General features: G+C 40.5%; 1 protein-coding gene across 1 annotated transcript in view; it reads right to left on the reverse strand.

Annotated features, from left to right (window-relative positions):
- CCDC178 (coiled-coil domain containing 178) overlaps positions 1 to 19,948 on the reverse strand; it is a 287,835-nt gene that overhangs the window by 92,496 nt on the left and 175,391 nt on the right. The window contains exon 14 of the mRNA XM_034759571.1: positions 3,553 to 3,702. Coding sequence (XP_034615462.1) covers positions 3,553 to 3,702 — 150 coding nt within the window. The remainder of the gene's footprint in view (positions 1 to 3,552; positions 3,703 to 19,948) is intronic.

The following is a 19,948-nucleotide window of genomic DNA, read 5'->3' on the forward strand; positions in this document are numbered from 1 at the left end:
ATCCCTTGGCATTTCTTCCTCACGATCTACAAACCCCCTCTCTCATCCTCCATCTGGAGCCTTTCCTATCCCTATCTTCCATGTCTTTCTTTCTCTCTTCCCCTTTGGCATTTCTCCCTCTCTTCCCCTCTCCTGTCACATTGTGCTCCCTCACCCTTAACCTGTTGATTTATCCCTTTCCCAGTTGTTCTTGAACAACTTCTCCAGAGCCATCCCTGTACCCTGCAGTCTCTCACCTTCCACTGCTCCTCCATACCTTTCCCTTTGCCTGGGTCTCATCTCTCTGCCTCTCCAAGGGTTTCATTCATAGCTCTTGACTCCAGAATGCTCTTCCTTCCTCACACCTTCAAGTCTTTCACCCACTACACCAATGGCTCCTGCTCCTATACTCACTCTTTCTAAGATCTTTTCCTGTCCTTCACTCTCTCATTAGAAGATTATGCAGGGGGTCAAAAGCTGTGAGGCAGATATTTTGGTAAGATTCCTCCTATTACTACTTTGCAGCAGAAGTACTGCCAACATCAAGCATTTGAAAATCAAGAGTCAGGCTCCCAAAATCATAAGATTGATTTAAAGATTAGGAAATTTTAAAAATAATAAATGTTGTGTTCTTTACATTTGTCCTCTGGTTTTTAACCATGTAGATTTCTCTTGAGTTACATTTTCAAGCTTTTCTATACAACCATGAGGATTAGAAACTTTTTTTAAAAATAGAAGCAGAGATTCTTACCTAATGACAGCACTTGATCCCAGGAGCTGGGGCTTAAAGAAGAACATTAAATATTGCAAAACTTGCAATAAAATTGTGAGAATTGGCAACACAACAGTAATGAGGTAGAGTTGGGAGGAAGGAGACAGCAAGAGGCAAAGTACTAAAAAGCAACTATACAGTGCATGCAGCAGATGCTTCCACTAGTGGTAGCAATTCATAAAAGCAAGGATTCTCACTTTCCTGCTAAGCCACACCCAGGCATCTAGGAAGGCTGTGAGCAGTAGTGTGGAGATTGTGCCACTTACTGCCTCCCCAAAGCGTGACCCCTGGCTTCCTCAATGCCCATTAACATATATTTTTACAGGCATATCCCCTCTATTCACCAATTCTGGAGCACTACAGATGTTTCTCCAACCTGTAGTCCAGAGGTTTGCAAAGCCATAATATAGATCTACATGGTATAAAGGAAATACTTCATCACTGAAATTGAGACACTTTTGGGGTTGAATGAGCAACTATTTGACAAGCACACAGCAATTTCTCAACAGGTTAAGGCAGTAAGTGAATGCCATATCCAGTTTAAATTAATCAGAACAAGGCAAACATTGCTACTTTACCTTTTAAATCAACATTTTTTAAAAAATGACTGCTAATTTTGATTGTCACATATATCTAAGATATAAAAGGAAAAGAGAGCTCTGTAGATTTAGGGAAATGAATACATTCTTTTCTTCTCAAATGTTCATGTCACTGTGATCTATGTGCATAGTACAGCAGCTAAAAAAAATCATTACACTGGCACTCCTACAGAAATGATTTTCTGTTGCAGTTGTGAGTCATTTATTAGTAAAAAACTGAGAAAATATGCCTCCTTTTTATAGGACCTATATGTAACCAACATCTTTACTTCATTTGTCATCATTTTTGAAAAAAATTCTCCCTCTGGTGCTAATGTGATTATTTTGTCTTTATAGCTAGACAGGTTATTCATTTTAGAAAGTTAAAGATATCAACAAGGAAAGTTAGTTAGCAGTCCCTATAATTCTCTGAAGTTAATATCCTACATAGAACTCCAACTCTTGGTTTATGTGCCTCTGTTAAATGGCACTGGCATACTGTCAAATTCTAGACTTCCCTAAAATTCCTAGTTGAGGTAGCAGTTGTAACACACACACTGGAATCATAGAATATCAGGGTTGGAAGGACCTCAGGAGGTCATCTAGTCCAACCCTCTGCTCAAAGCAGGACCAATCTGGATATATGTGGTTCATTGCTAATCATTTTCATAAATCATAAATCTCTAGCTCTTTCTTTCAAACATGATTAGCCCTAGATTTTGACTCTTAAAACTGTTTACTAATTGAAAAATGGAAGGCTGTGAGATCAACAAGTATACACTGATTACTCGCCTATTGACAATTGTCAGTAACAAGTGGAACACATTCAATTTCAACACGAGCGATGAATGGCTGATAGAATGCGCATAGTTGATGAATAAATGCACAGCTGATGTGTTTGTATGATGAAAATGTAGGCTCTTGTAAAAAAATTTTAGATACTGAAGTCTAGCAGGTAATTTGGATTCTTTTAGAGTATCCTGTAAAGAAGACTGCTTTGAGGAAGTGGCCTAATCTCACCTGCTTTTTAATATGGTTACTATAGAGGGACTAGATTCTTGCACAAATGAATTGAGTTTATGAGACTTCCCACCAAAAATTGTTAGGAAAGTTAAGGTTGTGGCAACATAACAGTGATTTAAATGCATATAAACTCTCAAAAATGCAAGAGATAAAAAAAGAAAAACAAACAAAAACCCAACTAAAATCTAACTAGAATATTAGAAAATTTATCTTTTTTTCCCACTGAACAGACATCCCAGGGATTGGTTTATATTTTGAAGTCTATCTCTAGAAAAAAATTGGAGTAACACTATTTTCTTAGAAAATGAAAACATAGGTTTCCAACCGTTCTTTGATGTGGTACGTATCATTGACCTGATGTTCCATAGCATGTTACAAATCAAAAGTTAAGAACTTTTGAAATGAGACTTTAGTTGATTAACATTGAGTCATGGGCACTATATCTCGTCAGGGAAGTTCAGCAAACTAGGTTCTACCTCTGTCTTGATTTTTTGATTATTTTAAACACATTGTAGAAAAACCAAAGTGTTTTGGTATGCTATAGAAAAATTCCTCCTTGGCCACAGATTTAACCTAGTGCTTCTGAGGCAGATATGACTTTTTGTCAGTATTAAAAAAGTGTGGTGGTTGGTGCAAAATCAGACTTATAATGAAAACTCAAATGCAACCTTAAACTATGAAACAACTGCTATCATGCCATAATCATGGGTATTTATTGAAGCAGTTACTAACTGACTAGAATAGGATTTATGCACGTGCTTGAAGTTAAGCTTGTATTTAAGTGATTTCCTGAATAGGGAAGTATTCTTATGTGTGTTTTCCTGAATTGGAGCCTTAGTTTGGCTGTTGATGTCAGCGAACTGCCAATGCTATATAAAGACCATGCTAACAAAATATGTACTACGAAGATGATCCTTGCAATACTGAATTACATGAAATTACTGGAACTAAAGTATAGACACAATTTAGGTACCAAAAATGGATGATTTAGAGTGAGACCCTACATATCCTTATAGCATCTTCTTACAAAAACTGTCCTAAGTCAAATGGAAAATACAAACAGCATACAATAGCCAGACATCACAAGAATTCAGGCCATGGATTGCATGATTATCCAATTTCATTAAGTAGCCATAATAAATAAATTTTAGAAAACAGATCACTAGTTAAGGAATCAAATGCATTATATTAGTACTGTACCTGCTGATGATCTCTAACTGCAGCTTCCACCTTGACCCTATCATCATAGAGATCCATAAGGTTTTCTTTATCATTTAAACAATATTTCTGAAAGATCTGATACTCTTGTGCTAACCACAAATTTTCTTTTATCATCTGCTCCAGAGTAATCTAAAGAGAAAGGTTACTGATTACAATTATTGAAAGATATCTGCTTAAATAACATTTTTCTAAACTTTTATCAGTCGTGCACATTTGTACAATATACACACAGTGGTGAAATCCTGATCCCAGTGAAGTTAATGGCAAACTCTCATTGAATTTAATGGAGTCAGGATTTCACACAGTACATTTATGTCGTAGGTTCAAATTATTAATAAATGTTCTGCACACAAAACAATGTTAAAAATAGCTAAAATAGGAACTACTGAATTTCTGTGCTATTTCAGAAAATCTTTCTGCAAAAAAATAATAATGTAAATTTCCTTAGTTTCTACAGAATGTCATAAACCCTTCCCTATAATGATTTTACTTTTCAGTGTTCTCACTAGGCTGAGTGATACTATGTAATAGCCATATATTTATGATTAAGGTATTGTAGTATTTCTAGTCACAGATTAGATTGAACTGATTTTTAAAGGCACATCTGATTTTTTTCCCTCTCCAGGGCAAGGTTCAGGCTTTTGGGGTGCTCTAATATGCAGTTCCATATCTTAACATGTTTGGATTTCTTTTAAGTTTAACATTAACTTTGGATTTCTTCGGTTCATAATGCTTGATTATGCAATAATCATAGTGTAGTGTATTTAACCTTAAATTAATGATATATACTCTCAACCGTAACTCCATTTTAACTTAGTTTTTCTCTGGGAATTTCTTTTTTGTTATTTTAACAAATAAACCCTGAACAAGAAAGTCCATGTTATCATGTGATGTTTCTAATGCTTTGAATACGTGAAGTATCACTCTTAAGTAACTATTTAAATTTTAAGTTCTGTGGCCAGATTCATCAATATACTCCGGCTACTTTACTCCACTCTGGAGCAGCACAAAGTAGCCAGAGCATACTGGGCAATTAAGTTGGGTTTAAAGCTCCTTTGCAAAGCAACCAGCGTATACACCATCAGCCTTCTCTTAGCCTCCATCTTCCCTTGCACAAACACACTAAACTTCCCTTCCCTGTGCATTTGCCTGCATGCATGTTCACCATGAAACTCCCTCTGCCTTCTGCACTTCTCCTACATAACCTGGCATACACACATCCCTCCATCATGCCCCACATCCTCCCTCCCCTACTACATCAGCCACATTCCCCTATGCTCACACATCCCAGTTTCTCCCTTCTGCCACTCACATTCTCTTGGTCTCTCCTTCACACACATGCATACACAACTAGTTTTCCCCTCTTTCCTGCCCTCCCTGTTTGGCAGATCAGGTGCAACAGGGAATTTAAAAAAAATAGGATTAATGATAATTTCTTGTCCATTCCTTACAACTGGTAGTTTCTTCTTCAGCAGATGCTAGTGAATAATGTTCTATTACAGGCAATTTCGTGAAGAATTGACCTTTTGAAGTGGCTACCATCTCCTATTGCTCTTAATTGGAATGAGGGCAAATCTATGTTACAGCACTCCATCAGCGCAGCTGCACTTCTTCTTCACCAGATGTGCTATGTTGACAGGAGAGCGCTCTCCCGTCAGCATAATTTCTCCCCCTCAGTGAGAAGCGGAAGCTATGTTGGCAGAAGAGAATCTCCCACTGACATAGCACTGGTATAGACAGTGCAAAATTATGTCGCTCGGAGAGGGGGACTTTTTCATAGCCCTGAGTGACATAAGTTAGGTGGACTTAAGCGATAGTGTAGACCTGCCCTGAGGCCACAAGCTGCCCTCAGTTAAAATGCCCTCTTTCAAAAGGCCGCTGCCTCCAATTGTTTCCCCAAAATACTGAAGCCTAGCTGCCCTTAGGGATGGTAGATGGTGGACCTCTATGCAGTGAAGAGTAGAAAAACCGCTAGGGCAGCTTGTGGCCCAATACCTGGAGAAAGCTAGGATCTAGCCCCATCTTTAAAAGGGTCTGTTCTTCATAGTATTCTCTGAAGTAGAACATTTTTCTTCAGCCTCTATTTAAGAAGGCATTTTCAGTTATGAAAGTTCAAGGAGCCTATATAATGTTGTTACTAACAGCATTATGGACCAAAAAAGGTCTGATAACACTACATTTTTTAAAGGACCCAATATTAAATTAATTTAATTTCAATCAATGGATTTCATTGGAAATTCTAAGAAAATTTATTCTGTACTCAAGGAATAAATGCTATAATTTTGCAGGGGTTATGCTATATTTTTCACACATAATAATGAGGCCAAATCTCTGGTTTAAGTGTAAAACTGAAACTTTACTAGAGACATAATAAAAGACAAAAACATGTTTGGCAATACTTGTTATTACTGAAAGAGCTCACAAAAACACTATATTATTTCAGAAAGTTGTAGTCATGAAACACTTCAAATATATTAAGAATTGAAACAAATTATGACATTGGAATGTACATTTATATTTATAAACAAAGAAAGGTTATATTAAATCCCTCCCAGCCTTGCAGTTGCTGTCATTATGGAATATTCCAAATTATTGTTATTTTTCATTTGTATTAGCTTAGAACCCAGGAGCATTAGTCATGAACCAGAACTCCATTGTGCAAGGTGCTGTACAAACACAGAACAAGAAGACTGTCTCTGCCCCAAAGAGCCTACCATCTAAGGATGAGAGAAGAGACAACAGATGAATACAGGCAGACAGATGAGTACAAGAAAACTAAGATATAATATTGGTCGTAATGACAATAAGGGATCTCAGCACACCAGTGCCCTAACTGTTGTTGATTTTTTTGTAGGCATCATAGAAAAGGAGAGTTTTAAAGAGGATTTTGAAGGAAGATAATGAGATAGCTTTGCAGATGTTTATGGGGAGCTCCTCCCAAGCATGAGGTGCAGCACGGGAGAAAACACAAAGATGCTTGTGTGAAAATCTAAAAAGTGGACAATGAAGACTGGCATTGTGGTTTGATTAGAAGGAGGAGTAAACAGCTTGATAGCTATTGAGAGATAGGTAAAGGGGCATAGGATATGAAGGGCCTGGAGAATGAAGACAAAGAGCCTATGTTTGATGTGACAGAGAAAGGGAAGCTGTGGCATAGTCTAAGTAATGGGCTAGGAAAATAATCTTTGCTATAGTATTCTGAATGGATATGAGTAAAGCATTGCATTATCAAGACCAGAGGTTGCAGAAATTGAGACACAAGATGAGGAGTGCCTGGATAGGAGTTTTAGCTGTGTGGACGGATAGGAAAGGCCATATCTTAGATGTTATGTAGAAACAATCGGCAAGATTTTAACATAGCTTGGATGTGAGGACCTAGAGAAAAGTTCAAGTCAAAGATGACACACAGGTTACAGGCCTGAGTGATAGGAAGGATGGTGGTGTTGTCCACAGTGACCAAGGAGGTGGCCAGGAGGGTTTTTTTTTTGCGGGGGTGGGGAAATTAAGAATTCTGTTTTAGCCATGTTGAGGGAGAGCTCATGGCTAGACATTCATGAGGATGTGTCAAAGAGACAGGTTAAGATTTTAGTTTGAACAACAGCCAGGTCTTGGGCAGCGAGGTAGATCTTTGAGTTGTCAGCATAGAAATTGTAGTTGAACTTGTGTTTACAGATATTGCCCAGAGATAAGGGGTAGAGGGAGAAAAGAAGGGGCTTAAGAACACCAGAGCCTTGTGGAACCCTACAAAAAGTTGGAGATGGGATGAGGCGAGTCTTCTGAAGGAGAGATTAAAGACATAGGCGGAGAACCAGGACAGGACAAATTAGCTGTTTCTCAATAGAATGCATCTCTTTTCTGAGCCATTTCTGCTAATTTGCATATTAAGATTATATAATGATATATTATTTATCTTGGAAAAGAAAAGTGCTTAAAATGTTGGTATGTCTGACAGAATGTTTTTATAGTAAAACACGCAAAATAATATTTTCTTTAGAAATACAATTTAAAGTTATAATTGTAAGTCTGATATTCCATAATTACTTAGGCCTGGTCTACACTACGAGTTTAGGTCGACTTTAGCAGCGTTAAATCGAATTAAGCATGGACACATTCACACAACGAAGCCCTTTCTTTCGACTTAAGGGGTCCTTTAAAACGGTTTCTTTACTCCACCTCCGACGAGGGGATTAGCGATAAAATCAGCCTTAGCAGGTCGGAATTGGGGTAATATGGACGGAATTCGACGTTACTGGCCTCCGGGAGCTATCCCACAGTGCTTCATTGTGACCGCTCTGGACAGCACTCTCAACTCAGATGCACTGACCAGGTAGACAGGAAAAGCCCCGTGAACGTTTGAATTTCATTTCCTGTTTGCCTAGCGTGGAGAGCACAGGTGACCACACAGAGCTCATCAGCACAGGTAACCGTGATGGAGTCCCAGGATCGCAAAAGAGCTCCAGCATGGACCGAACAGGAGGTATGGGATCTGCTCGCAATATGGGGAGATGAATCAGTGCTAGCTGAACTCCGTAGCAGTAAACGAAATGGCAAAATATTAGAAAAGGTCTGCAAGGCCATTAAGGACAGAGGCCATAACAAGGATGCACAGCAGTGCCACGTGAAAATTAAGGCGCTAAGGCAAGCCTACCACAAAGCCAGAGAGGCAAACGGAAGGTCCGGGGCAGAGCCACAAACATGCCGCTTCTACGCGGAGCTGCATGCCATGCTAGGGGGTGCAGCCACCACTACCCCAACTGTGTGCTATGACTCCGTCACTGGAGAAACACACAGGGAAGAGGGTTCAGGGTACCAGGAAGAGAAGGATGAAGATAATGTAGATAGCTCACAGCAGCAAGGAAGTGGAGAAACCGGTTTCCCCAACAGCCAGGATATGTTTATCACCCTGGACCTGGAGCCAGCAACCCCCAAACTCACCCAAGGCGTGCTCCCAGACTCTGAGGGCACACAGGGGACCTCTGGTGAGTGTACCTTTGTAAATATTACACATGGTTTAAAAGCAAGCATGTTTAATGATTAATGATTAATTTGCCCTTGCAATCGCGGCCAGTACAGCTACTGGAAAAGTCTGTTAACGTGTATGGGGATGGAGCGGAAATCCTCCAGGGACATCTCCAGAAAGCTCTCCTTGATGTACTCCCAAAGCCTTTGCAAAAGGTTTCTGGGGAGGGCTGCCTTATCCCATCTGCCATGGTAGGACACTTTACCACGCCAGGCCAATAGCACATAGTCTGGAATCATTGCATAACAAAGCATGGCAGCATATGGTCCCGGTGTTTGCTGGCATGCAGACAACATCCATTCCTTATTGCTCTTTGTTATTCTCAGGAAAGTGATATCATTCACGGTCACCTGGTTGAAATGGGGTGATTTTATTAAGGGCACATTCAGAGGTGCCCGTTCCTGCTCGGCTGAACAGAAATGTTCCCCGCTGTTAGCCACGCGGTGGGGGGGAGGGGTGAAGTGATCATCCCCGATAATTGGGTGTGGGGGGAAGAGGGGGGTTAGTTGGGTATGTGCTGCATGTTAACCCGGGAACCGCAGCCCCTCCTTTCACACTGCAAACCTATTTTAAATGGCCAACCCAATGGGTGCTAGGTATGGGAAATGAGGGCGCTACTGTTTGAAACCATTCCCACATGTTAAGAAGGTTAAAAAAGCCAAAAGACTGTGGCTTACCATGGCTGCCTGCAAGCCGAAATCTGTTGCCTGGCACTGCGTGAGTAATCTCTCACACCAAACCAGCAGGCCCTCAATATAAGAGGAAAAATGCGACCTTGTAACGAAAGCATAGCTGCAAATGTTTCTCCTTCACAGAGGCTAGTGAAGATTAGAAGGAGAAAACGGCGGACTCGGGATGACATGTTCACGGAGCTCCAGATGTCCTCCCACGCTGAAAGAGCACAGCAGAATGCGTGGAGGCAGTCAATGTCAGACTACAGAAAAGCACAGTATGAACGAGAGGAGAGGTGGTGGGCTGAATCGCGGGATGAACAGAGCAAGTGGCGGGCTGAAGATGATAGGCGGCATCAGCTTGCAGACAGAAGGCAAGAGTCGATGCTCCGGCTGCTGGAGCACCAAACCGATATGCTCCATTTTATGGTTGAGCTGCAGGAAAGGCAGCAGGAGCAGAGACCGCCGCTACAGCCCCTGTGTAACCAACAGCCCTCCTCTCCAAGTTCCATAGCCTCCTCACCCAGACGCCCAAGAACACGGTGGGGGGCCCTCCGGCCACCCAGTCACTCCACCCCAGATGATTGCCCGAGCATCAGAAGGCTGGCCTTCAATAAGAGTTAAAGTTTTAAACTGCAGTGTGTCCTTTTCCTTCCCTCCTCCCCCACCCATCCCGGGCTACCTTGGCAATTATCCCCCTAGTTGTGTGATGAATTAATAAAGAATGCATAAATGTGAAGTAACAATGACTTTATTGCCTCTGCAAGCGGTGCTCGAAGGGGGAGGGGAGGGTGGGGTGGCTGGTTTACAGGGAAGTAGAGTGAACCGGGTGGGGGGGGTGGGGCGGAGGGTTCATCAAGGAGAAACAAACAGAAGTTTCACACCGTAGCCTGGCCAGTCACAAAACTCGTTTTCAAAGCTTCTCTGATGCGCACCGCGCCCTGCTGTGCTCTTCTAACAGCCTTGGTGTCTGGCTGCGTGTAATCAGCGGCCAGGCGATGTGCCTCAACCTCCTACCCCGCCATAAATGTCTCCCCCTTACTCTCACAGATACTGTGGAGTGCACAGCAAGCAGCAATAACAATGGGGATATTCTTTTCGCTGAGGTCTGAGCAAGTCAGTAAGCTGTGCCAGCGTGCTTTTAAACGTCCAAATGCACATTCCACCACCATTCGGCACTTGCTCAGCCTGTAGTTGAACAGGTCCTGACTACTGTCCAGGCTGCCTGTGTACGGCTTCATGAGTCATGGCATTAAGGGGTAGGCTGGGTCCCCGAAGATAACTATAGGCATTTCAACATCCCCAACGGTTATTTTCTGGTCTGGGAAGAAAGTCCCTTCCTCCAGCTTTCGAAACAGACCAGAGTGCCTGAAGACGCGAGCATCATGTACCTTTCCCGGCCATCCCACGTTGATGTTGGTGAAACATCCCTTGTGATCCACCAGGGCTTGCAGCAGCATTGAAAAGTACCCCTTGCGGTTTATGTAGTCGGTGGCTTGGTGCTCCGGTGACAAGATAGGGATATGGGTTCCATCTATCGCCCCACCACAGTTTGGGAATCCCATTGCAGCAAAGCCATACACTATGGCCTGCACGTTTCCCAGAGTCATTACCCTTGATATCACTAGGTCTTTCATTGCCCTGGCAACTTGGATCACAGCAGCCCCCACAGTAGATTTGCCCACTCCAAATTGATTCCCGACTGACTGGTAGTTGTCTGGCGTTGCAAGCTTCCACAGGGCTATCGCCACTCGCTTCTCAACTGTGAGGGCTGCTCTCATCCTGGTATTCTGGCGCTTCTGGGCAGGGGAAAGCAAGTCACAAAGTTCCATGAAAGTGCCCTTACGCATGCGAAAGTTTCGCAGCCACTGGGAATCGTCCCACACCTGCAGCACGATGCGGTCCCACCAGTCTGTGCTTGTTTCCCGGGCCCAGAATCGGTGTTCCACGGCATGAACCTGCCCCAGTAACACCATGATTTGCACATTGCTGGGGCCTGTACTTTGTGAGAGGTCTATGTCCATATCAATTTCCTCATCACTCTCGTCGCCGTGCTGCAATCGCCTCCTCGGCTGGTCCTGGTTTTGCTTTGGCATGTCCTGGCTCTGCATATACTCCAGGACAATGCGCGTGGTGTTCATAGTGCTCATAATTGCCGTGGTGATCTGGGCTCCATGATACCAGTGCTATGGCGTCTGGTCTGAAAAAAGGCGCGAAACTATTGTCTGACGGAGGGAGGTAGGGGCGAGTGACAACATGGCGTACAGGTACAGGGAATTAAAATCAACAAAGGTGGCTGTGCATCAGGGAGAAACACAAACAACTGTCACACAGAATGGCCCCCCCAAAGATTGAACTCAAAACCCTGGATTTAGCAGGCCGTTGACTTCACGGAGGGAGGGGGAAGCAAATGAATACAGAACAAATCTATTTTTTACATCTTAAGCTGGCAGACGACGGTGAAGCATGACTGATAGCCCTCGGCATCTTCTGGGTGGTTGGCAGAAAATACTGGGCGCTTGACAGAAAATAGCATATTACGACTGATAGCCATCATCGTCGAGACTGTTCGATAGGACTGAGCACGTCTGCCCAGGTGCCCATGATTGACAGCCACTGCAGTACGACGACGACGGATATCAATCGTAATATACCACCTTCTACCAAAAGGCAAAGGGCTGCTGCTGTGTGCAATGCAGCCCCATGTCTGCCAGCCCCACGTCTGCCAGCACCCAGATTGCCGATGAAGGCTACCAGTCATACTGCACCATCTACTGCCAAAAGGCAATTAGCTGCTGCTGTGTAGCAATGCAGTACCACGTCTGCCGGCACCCAGAGGACATATGGTGACGGTGAGCTGAGCTGAGCTGAGCAGGCTCCATGCTTGGCGTGGTATGTTGTCTGCACAGCTAACCCAGGTAAAAAGGTGTGAATCGATTGTCTGCCATTGTTCTGATGGAGGGGGAGGTGCCTGACGACATGTACCCAGAACCCCCGCGACACTGTTTTGCATCATTCAGGCATTGGGATCTCAACCCAGAATTCCAATGGGCGGCAGAGACTGTGGGAACTGTGGGATAGCTACCCATAGTGCAACGCTCCGGAAGTTGACGCTAGCCTCAGTACTGTGGACGCGGTCCGCCGACTTCATGACTTATAGCATTTTATGTGGGGACACACACAATCGGCTGTATACAACCAATTTCTATAAAACCGGCTTCTATAAATTCGACCTAATTTCGTAGTGTAGACATACCCTTATTTACACTTACATTTCTAACATTAATGTGCAAAATCCTACCAACTACCTCAGTTGAATGACATTCAAAATATTCTTTACCCATAAAATGAGGAGAAATGCAACTTCTAGTTTTTCAAATGTTTTGTTCCCTTATAAATCAATGAAAGTCAAAGTCATGTTATATTTTTCCTTAAGAAATTTGTAAGAAATGCATGAACCAAACTTAAACACGATCTCACAACAGAAGCTAAACTAGGTCACCACTACTGTACACAAATGTCTGAGCAATCAAAAGTCTCCGTGTTCTTGAATTTCATCCTTAGCCAGAGCACAGCCTGGCTAAAAACTTGGGTCAAATGGTATGAGGAAACACCGGGTCATTCTCATCTTTAAAAATTGAGTAGCAAATGCTTTGTGTTTTGTTAGTCACAAAAAATAAATAAACTAGTAAATTCATGAAGACTGGCTGAGAACAAAATTTAGAGTATGCTGAAATTTCACAATGTACTCAACTCAAATTCTAGTGTATGCAAGTACAGAAATTGTAGAATTTATATTTTCAAAATTTGCACAATGTATTATTACATTGACTGGGAGGAAAAAATTAAACAGTTTTTGGAACCTTAGTTACCAAACAAGCATTCTGTGCTGCTTGTTATGTCAAAACTTAAGGAAGTTGAACACCCCTTGCCTTCCCTGATCCCAGGAAAAAAACAACCCAAACAAAAGCAAACAAAGCAAAACATGTATTATGGCAAAAATTATCTCCTTGCTCATGCTGATTTTTGCCACTGGGTATGTTATGGTGATGGAAAGAGGCCACATCCTTCTCTCTGATGGGAATGGAAAAGATGGACATGTGCAGGGTAGTTCACCCACATAGTCCAGGGAATACACTTGATGCAACACATACCTTCTGTAGCTACTACCAGAAAGGAAAGCTGTCCTTACCTGATGAAAGGTGTTGCTGGTAGAATTCTACCACCTCTCTGGCATGCAGCCAAGTGCAATTTTTACCATGTTTATGCCAATGGGAGTGACTCAAGCCCCACAAAGGGAATAAACACCGAACATTAAAAGAATATATATTTTACAAAAAACTAAGTACAATTCTTTCTACAGAATTTTAACAATTGTATGATCTTTTCTCAAAGAGTAAAACACATGGAAAATTGTCTGATATAGACCTATGAAAAGCAACAAAAATTATTGACTTAAATTTAGAGGTTAGGAAATGTATTTATATGTTTATTTCTAATGGAAAACCATTAGAAAGCTCTCGTGCATAGTGAAGGTCCCTTAATTGTTACAGGAGTAAAGGAACTGGAACTTGGAGACTATGACATTCTATTTAAATTGTCAGGTCACATGATTAGAGATGCTCCCCCAGGGTTCTAAATTGTTATGCTTCATAGTCAGAATCTGAACCTCTCTTACTCCTGAGATCTGAAGCTAAGAATGTGGAAGTGTCATATCCAATACAGTTCAATCACAGTGAAAAATTGCATTGTAAACAGAAATACATAGATAAAGCAAATATTAACAATGAACACTAAAAAAAACCAAAATTACATAAGTTATATAAATAACCTTAAAAATACATCAAACACAATTATGCAAAAATAGGTATAATTTCATATTGCCTATGTATATTCTGGGTGCAACTATTGGTTTACAATTTTTAAAGCACTTACCCAAAGTATGGGGTTCTGAAATTCAGGAAACCTACTAGCTAGTTTATTTTTCATGTCAAAGTAACAAAAATATAACCTGTACATTTATAATTGTATACAGTGAAGTACTAATATGTTAACCAATCATGTTACATAAATACAATATAGTGCTGAACAATGAAAGAGCTCATTTTCCTTATTAAATTATGAACAATGCCTATCAAAATAAGTTTGTTTCATGTTATTCAAATATAGAACAAACAACTCTGTTCTAATTTTAATTTCCATAGCGATAAAGGTTTTCTAAGGGAAATGTCACATGCAGATTCAGGATGCTATCTTTACAGATGATACATAGTAATTGCTAAATCCTCAAAGACAAATCAATTAACATTTGTTATCACCATACATTCCTATAATAACAAGTGCTACATAGTGCAGTCTCGCAATATACCAATGTCTGTGTAAAGTACAGACCTGAATGAAAAGCTGCTCAAGTCAACAGGCTCAGTGTGGTAAAACGGAAGAGGACCTTGGTCAGCAGAGGAAAGCACTTTGAATAACTGGAATCTGCAGCTATTACAATATGTTGCAATTCACCTTCTAAGCGGGGTAGGTCGACAAGGGTACACCACCCCAATATTTCCTGGCTGACTGCGGTTACAGAATGTGTAACAAAGTTTATTTTAGTTTTAGAGGTTTACAAGTTTGAGCAGTGTTCCCTATTTTAAGCATATGAATTATGCTGGAATTGATAATTCCTCTAAAATCAGAGTAAAATTTTAAAGTGCACCCACAGAATCCATCCAGATCAGAGTCCAGTTCAACATTCTGGTGCTTATCTACAAAGCCCTGAAAGAGCTTGAGGTCTGGATTTCTCAGACTCTTCTCTCTCTCTCTTTGGGTATGTCTACATAACAACAACACACTCATGGCTGGGTCTGGGATTTCTCAGACTCTTTTCTCTCTTTCTTTGGGTATGTCTACACAGCAATAACACACCCATATTAGCCAACTCGGGCCCATGGCACTGCAGGGCTGTTTCATTGCTGTGTAGACATCCGGGCTTAGGCGCAAACCCAAGCTCTAGTACCCTGTGGCATGGGAGGTCCCACAGTTTGGGCTCCAGCCCAAGCCTGGAAGTCTACAGAGCAATGAAACAGCCCCGCAGCCCAAGCCCTGAGAGCCCAAGTTGGCCGGCCTGGGCCAACTGTGGCTTTTTATTTGTTATGTAAACATATCCTTTGGGTCCTAGAACAGAAGGTGGTATCAGCAGGGATGGAGCCTAGTTTATGCATCACGGGCTGGGGGCAGAGCTTTCTAATTCTGTAAGTAGTTCTGCTTTTCTAAAATGGCTCTTGAAGGTTTTCATTAATTTAGTCAAGACCCCATTAAAGTCAAGACCCCCATGACTCGGGGAATTTCAGTTGGGGGACTGGAAAAAAATGTTAGCATGACAGAAATGGACAAAGAATAATGCTCTGAAGAAGCAATCAGAAAGTACAGTGAAGAATCTGGAAAATGCTGCAACAAAGCTGAATCAAGTCTCCAAAAAGTGAAAAGTAAAAAAGTATTAAAAAGTACAGATTGAGAGTGCAAGTGAAAATGCAAAGGCAAAAATAGGCAAGAGAATAAATAACACTGCTGTTGGAGAAAACTTCAATGAGCACAGTCTGCAAAACAAAAAAGGCAGTCTGAGGAAGACAAATGCATCTAGTCATTCAAACATCAGAATAGAAAATAAGCAAATTCTTTAAAGAAGGGAAAAGAGTGACAACATGACAAAAGATCCATGAAGATGGTGGTAAAACGCTTTGGAACCACAGCAGCCCACTAGAAACTTTTGAGAAACAGACCTCTTTAATCCAACGCTTTTGTATTTTACTGAGAAAAATATCCAAACAAAAATGATAAAAACCATTCTGTTAAAATGTCATGTACAATCGAGAGCCCTCATTGTGAACTGAGGTTTGCTAGGCTTTGTCCTCATGGATTGTCCCACTGAGTACCATACAAAGCAAATGTATGAGTTCAAAGGGATTCCATTTGAGGTTAGATGTAAAAATTTGCAGGTCTTTATGCTGGCTTGAAGTTCAGAAGTTTGTGAAAAAGGTTCTGAAATTGTTTAGGATTGAGAACTTTTTCGGTTCCCCTCTCTGATCCCTACAATTTATATACTTTGTCTAAAACACAAAAAATCAGTTTACAATTTCATTATTGCTTTCAGCATAACATAGTTTTAGACTGTTAAACACAAACTTATTTGCCTATTATTGCCTCATTAAATTTTCTTCTACATCATCACAATTTGATTACACATACCTGTCAATACTTTAGAGCAGATTAAGTGAGACAATGGCTTTTCTTTTAGCACTCTCATGGGAAAAACTCAACAGTATAGTTATATATCCATTTATTTCTTCCAGTTTGAACAGTCTTGAGATTTATAAAGACCTCCTATTTACTCACATTTTTAGTAATGTACATTTCCACTTCACCAAGGGAAAAGGCTGATCACTCACAGAAAGGTCGCTTAACACTACAGAGACCCTTTCTTTCTGTAATTACAAAGAATAATATCTTTGCATTGGTAGTGCTGCAAAGAGTGGATGACGCAAATATTATGTGCCTCCTTGTTGGCCGACAGAATTCAAACTCCAATGCAATAAACAAAAGTTATTCTAATTTATACAGCTGTAAAAAATCTTAGATTGAAAGAGTTCCGGAGGCAGCAACAAAGTTCATCATAAAGTAATATTGCACTACATACCTAGAAAAAAAACTGCATAGTTTGCATAGTTATTTGGAGCAGTAGAGTGGTCTGAATACAGAGATTCCAGGGCTAATGATGTCACATTTTGATGTATTTACTATGCTCTGTAAAAAGAATATGATAATAATAGATATAATCTAAAATATCTGGAAAAGTATGATAGTTTACAGGATGACTTTTCTTTCACTGTAACAAAACATAACAATATTTAGCACTTAACCTTGTTCTTACAAATTAATTCATGTGTCTTCAATGGAGCTCTATGTAGCAACAGCCATCAGCTTGCAGAATTGGGATCCTAGTCTTCTTTAATGCTTAGCCAAACAGTTGGCTGTAGCAATCATTCACCATTTGGTCCATTCCTATGAGGACTCAAGGGTTTGATGGCCTGAGAGTCCAACATCAGAACAGACTCAATGAACACATGTCATAAGGGAGTCTGCCTCTGGGCCACCTCTACTTCTTGGTTGGTGGAATATTATCCCGGCTGTTACAAGCTACCTGGAGAATGGCATTCACCAGAATGTCTTGTGACATTCTTGCAACATGTCTGAAAAGCATAAGGCTCTTGGATCCTAGTGCTTTTCATTTTTCAAAGTGATATACAGTAAAAGCACTAACTAACTAACTCTACCAACATTCCTTTGATGATGGTAAACATTATTGTTACTTAGTTCTGAAGAAAAAGCTCTGGAAGCAATCTTTTAGGTTTTAATGTTGGCTAATCAAAATTATGTACTTTGGTTCACTGACAAGCCATTTTGCATCAATGAACTTCAACACAATAATAATGCACATGGCTGACACCCAACAGTCTTCTTAGTTGAGTTTTTTTTAAAATTTGCATTTTATGTAGTAATGCAATGCCCATTTACATAGTAAAAAAATAAAACTGCCAAAACTCTAGACTTTGTTGCTTTCGTGTATGCTGTTAGGCTGGTTTGATAATTAAGATTAAAATTAAACATTAAGGTAATTTTTCATGGTCTTGCTACAGTTTATTTTTTCATTTTACAATAGTAGCTTAAAATTTACAGGTTACTGTGAACAACTACAATCAAGTCAGTGTCTAAAGGACTAAGCACAACTTCAGTTGTTCTCTTCTTAAGGTTCCTTACAGAACTGGTAAGAAAATTTCTGTTGATAGTTTTTTTCCAATGGAAAATGCCTTTTTGGCCAAAACAAAATTTTTTGGCAGAAAATTTCATTTAAGTCAAAAATTGTTGAAAATTTTCAATTAGTTTCAGTGAAAGAAAAAGAAATACTGGACTAGTTCCTTGTTCAATTTTGGATTTGCTTGAAGATTCTGGTCTAAATATTCAATGCCCTTAATGGGCTGGATCCCAGGTACCTCAGAGACCATCTTACTTGCCATGACCCACAATAGCGTTAATGCACAGAGATCCCAAAGAAACTCTTGGTGACTAGGAACAGGGTGATCTTAGTAGGAGTCCATTGGCTGTGCAACTCTCTGCTTCAAGAGATCAGGATGAGGTTGAATCTTACCACCTGTAGAGTAAAGTTTGCAATCACTCTATCTTTAAAAAGGAGAACAAGGAAGACCTGGGGAATTATAGATCAGTCAGCCTAACTTGGATAACTGGAAAGACAGTGGAACAAATTATTAATCAATTTGTAAGCACCTGGAGGATATCAGGGTGATAAGGAATAGCCAGCATGGATTTGTCAATAACAAATCATGCCATCCTCAACTAATTTCCTTTTTTGACAGGGTTACTGGCCTAGTGAACAGAGGGAAAGCAGTTGACATAATTTATCTTGATTTTAGTAAAGTTTTTGACACAGTCCCACTTGACATTCTCATAAACAAACTAGGGAAACGTGGTCTAGATGAAATTACTATAAAGTGCGTGCACATCTGGTTGAAAGACAATACTTAAAGAGTAGTTATCATGCTTTGTGGTCAGACTGGGTGTGTATGTGTGTCTAGTGAGGTCCTGAAGAGTGTGCTACTATTCAATATTTTCATTAATGACTTGGATAATGGAGTGGTGAGTATGCTTATAAAATTTGAGGATAACACCAATCTGGGAGGGGTTGCAAGCACTTTGGAGGGCAGAATTAGACTTCAAAAGGACCTTGATAAATTGGACAAAAACCAGTAACTTACAGTCATTCAATAAGAAGAAATTAATAAAGATAAGTGCAAAGCATTTTACTTAGGAAGGAAAAATCTAATGCACAAATACAAAATGGGAAATAACTGGCTAGGTGGTAATACTGCAGAAAAATCATGAGCTTTTCATAGAAGCCTTTCATTATATATTTCCTTTGTTAAAAACACAGATTTTACCATCCTTACCTACATGTGAGAATAAAGCAGATTCTATTTTAAAATAAAAAATACATATTTTGCACTGGTGCTATTCACTGTTTTGTAGCTATGAGGCTTGCAGTCACTTCATGTTGGGCTGTTATGCAGTCAGATCTCACATGGTAAACAAGGACAGGACTGGTCCATACTTCTTTAGGAGAGCTCTAATGAATATCTAGATGCTGAACAAACTGGCACTGGTGATCCAGCAGATAATGGGCTTTCCTCTCAGCCAGTACTGAATTGATTCCCAAGAATGGCTTTGGGGGCATCATACACCTCACGGAGTTACCTTTTGGATGAGATGTAAATGGCAAAGTCCTGCCCAAATTGGTCATTAGCAAGCCCATTGAACTCTTCATATGAGTAGATGTGTTAACTTCAGTCTCTTGGCCAAAATCCAACTCAGGTAATTACATTCAGCATACCTAGTTTCCCACTGCAATTACATATAGAGAGATATCCTTAATTTCCTGTCCCAAGCTGCTATGCAGTGTTGAATGGCTGCTGTTCTTCACCCAGGGTGGCTGCATTTCAGTGGTGAATGAAGCAACCCCTGTGTACAGTATGTTAATTTGTAAAACATTTTGGGATCATTTTGGGATGAAAAGTGCTATAAAGTTAAGATTACTCTAATTGAAATATTTCATTTCACTACCCAA

This window comes from Trachemys scripta, chromosome 2 (genome assembly GCF_013100865.1).
Source record: "Trachemys scripta elegans isolate TJP31775 chromosome 2, CAS_Tse_1.0, whole genome shotgun sequence".
Classification (NCBI taxonomy): Eukaryota; Metazoa; Chordata; order Testudines; family Emydidae; genus Trachemys; species Trachemys scripta.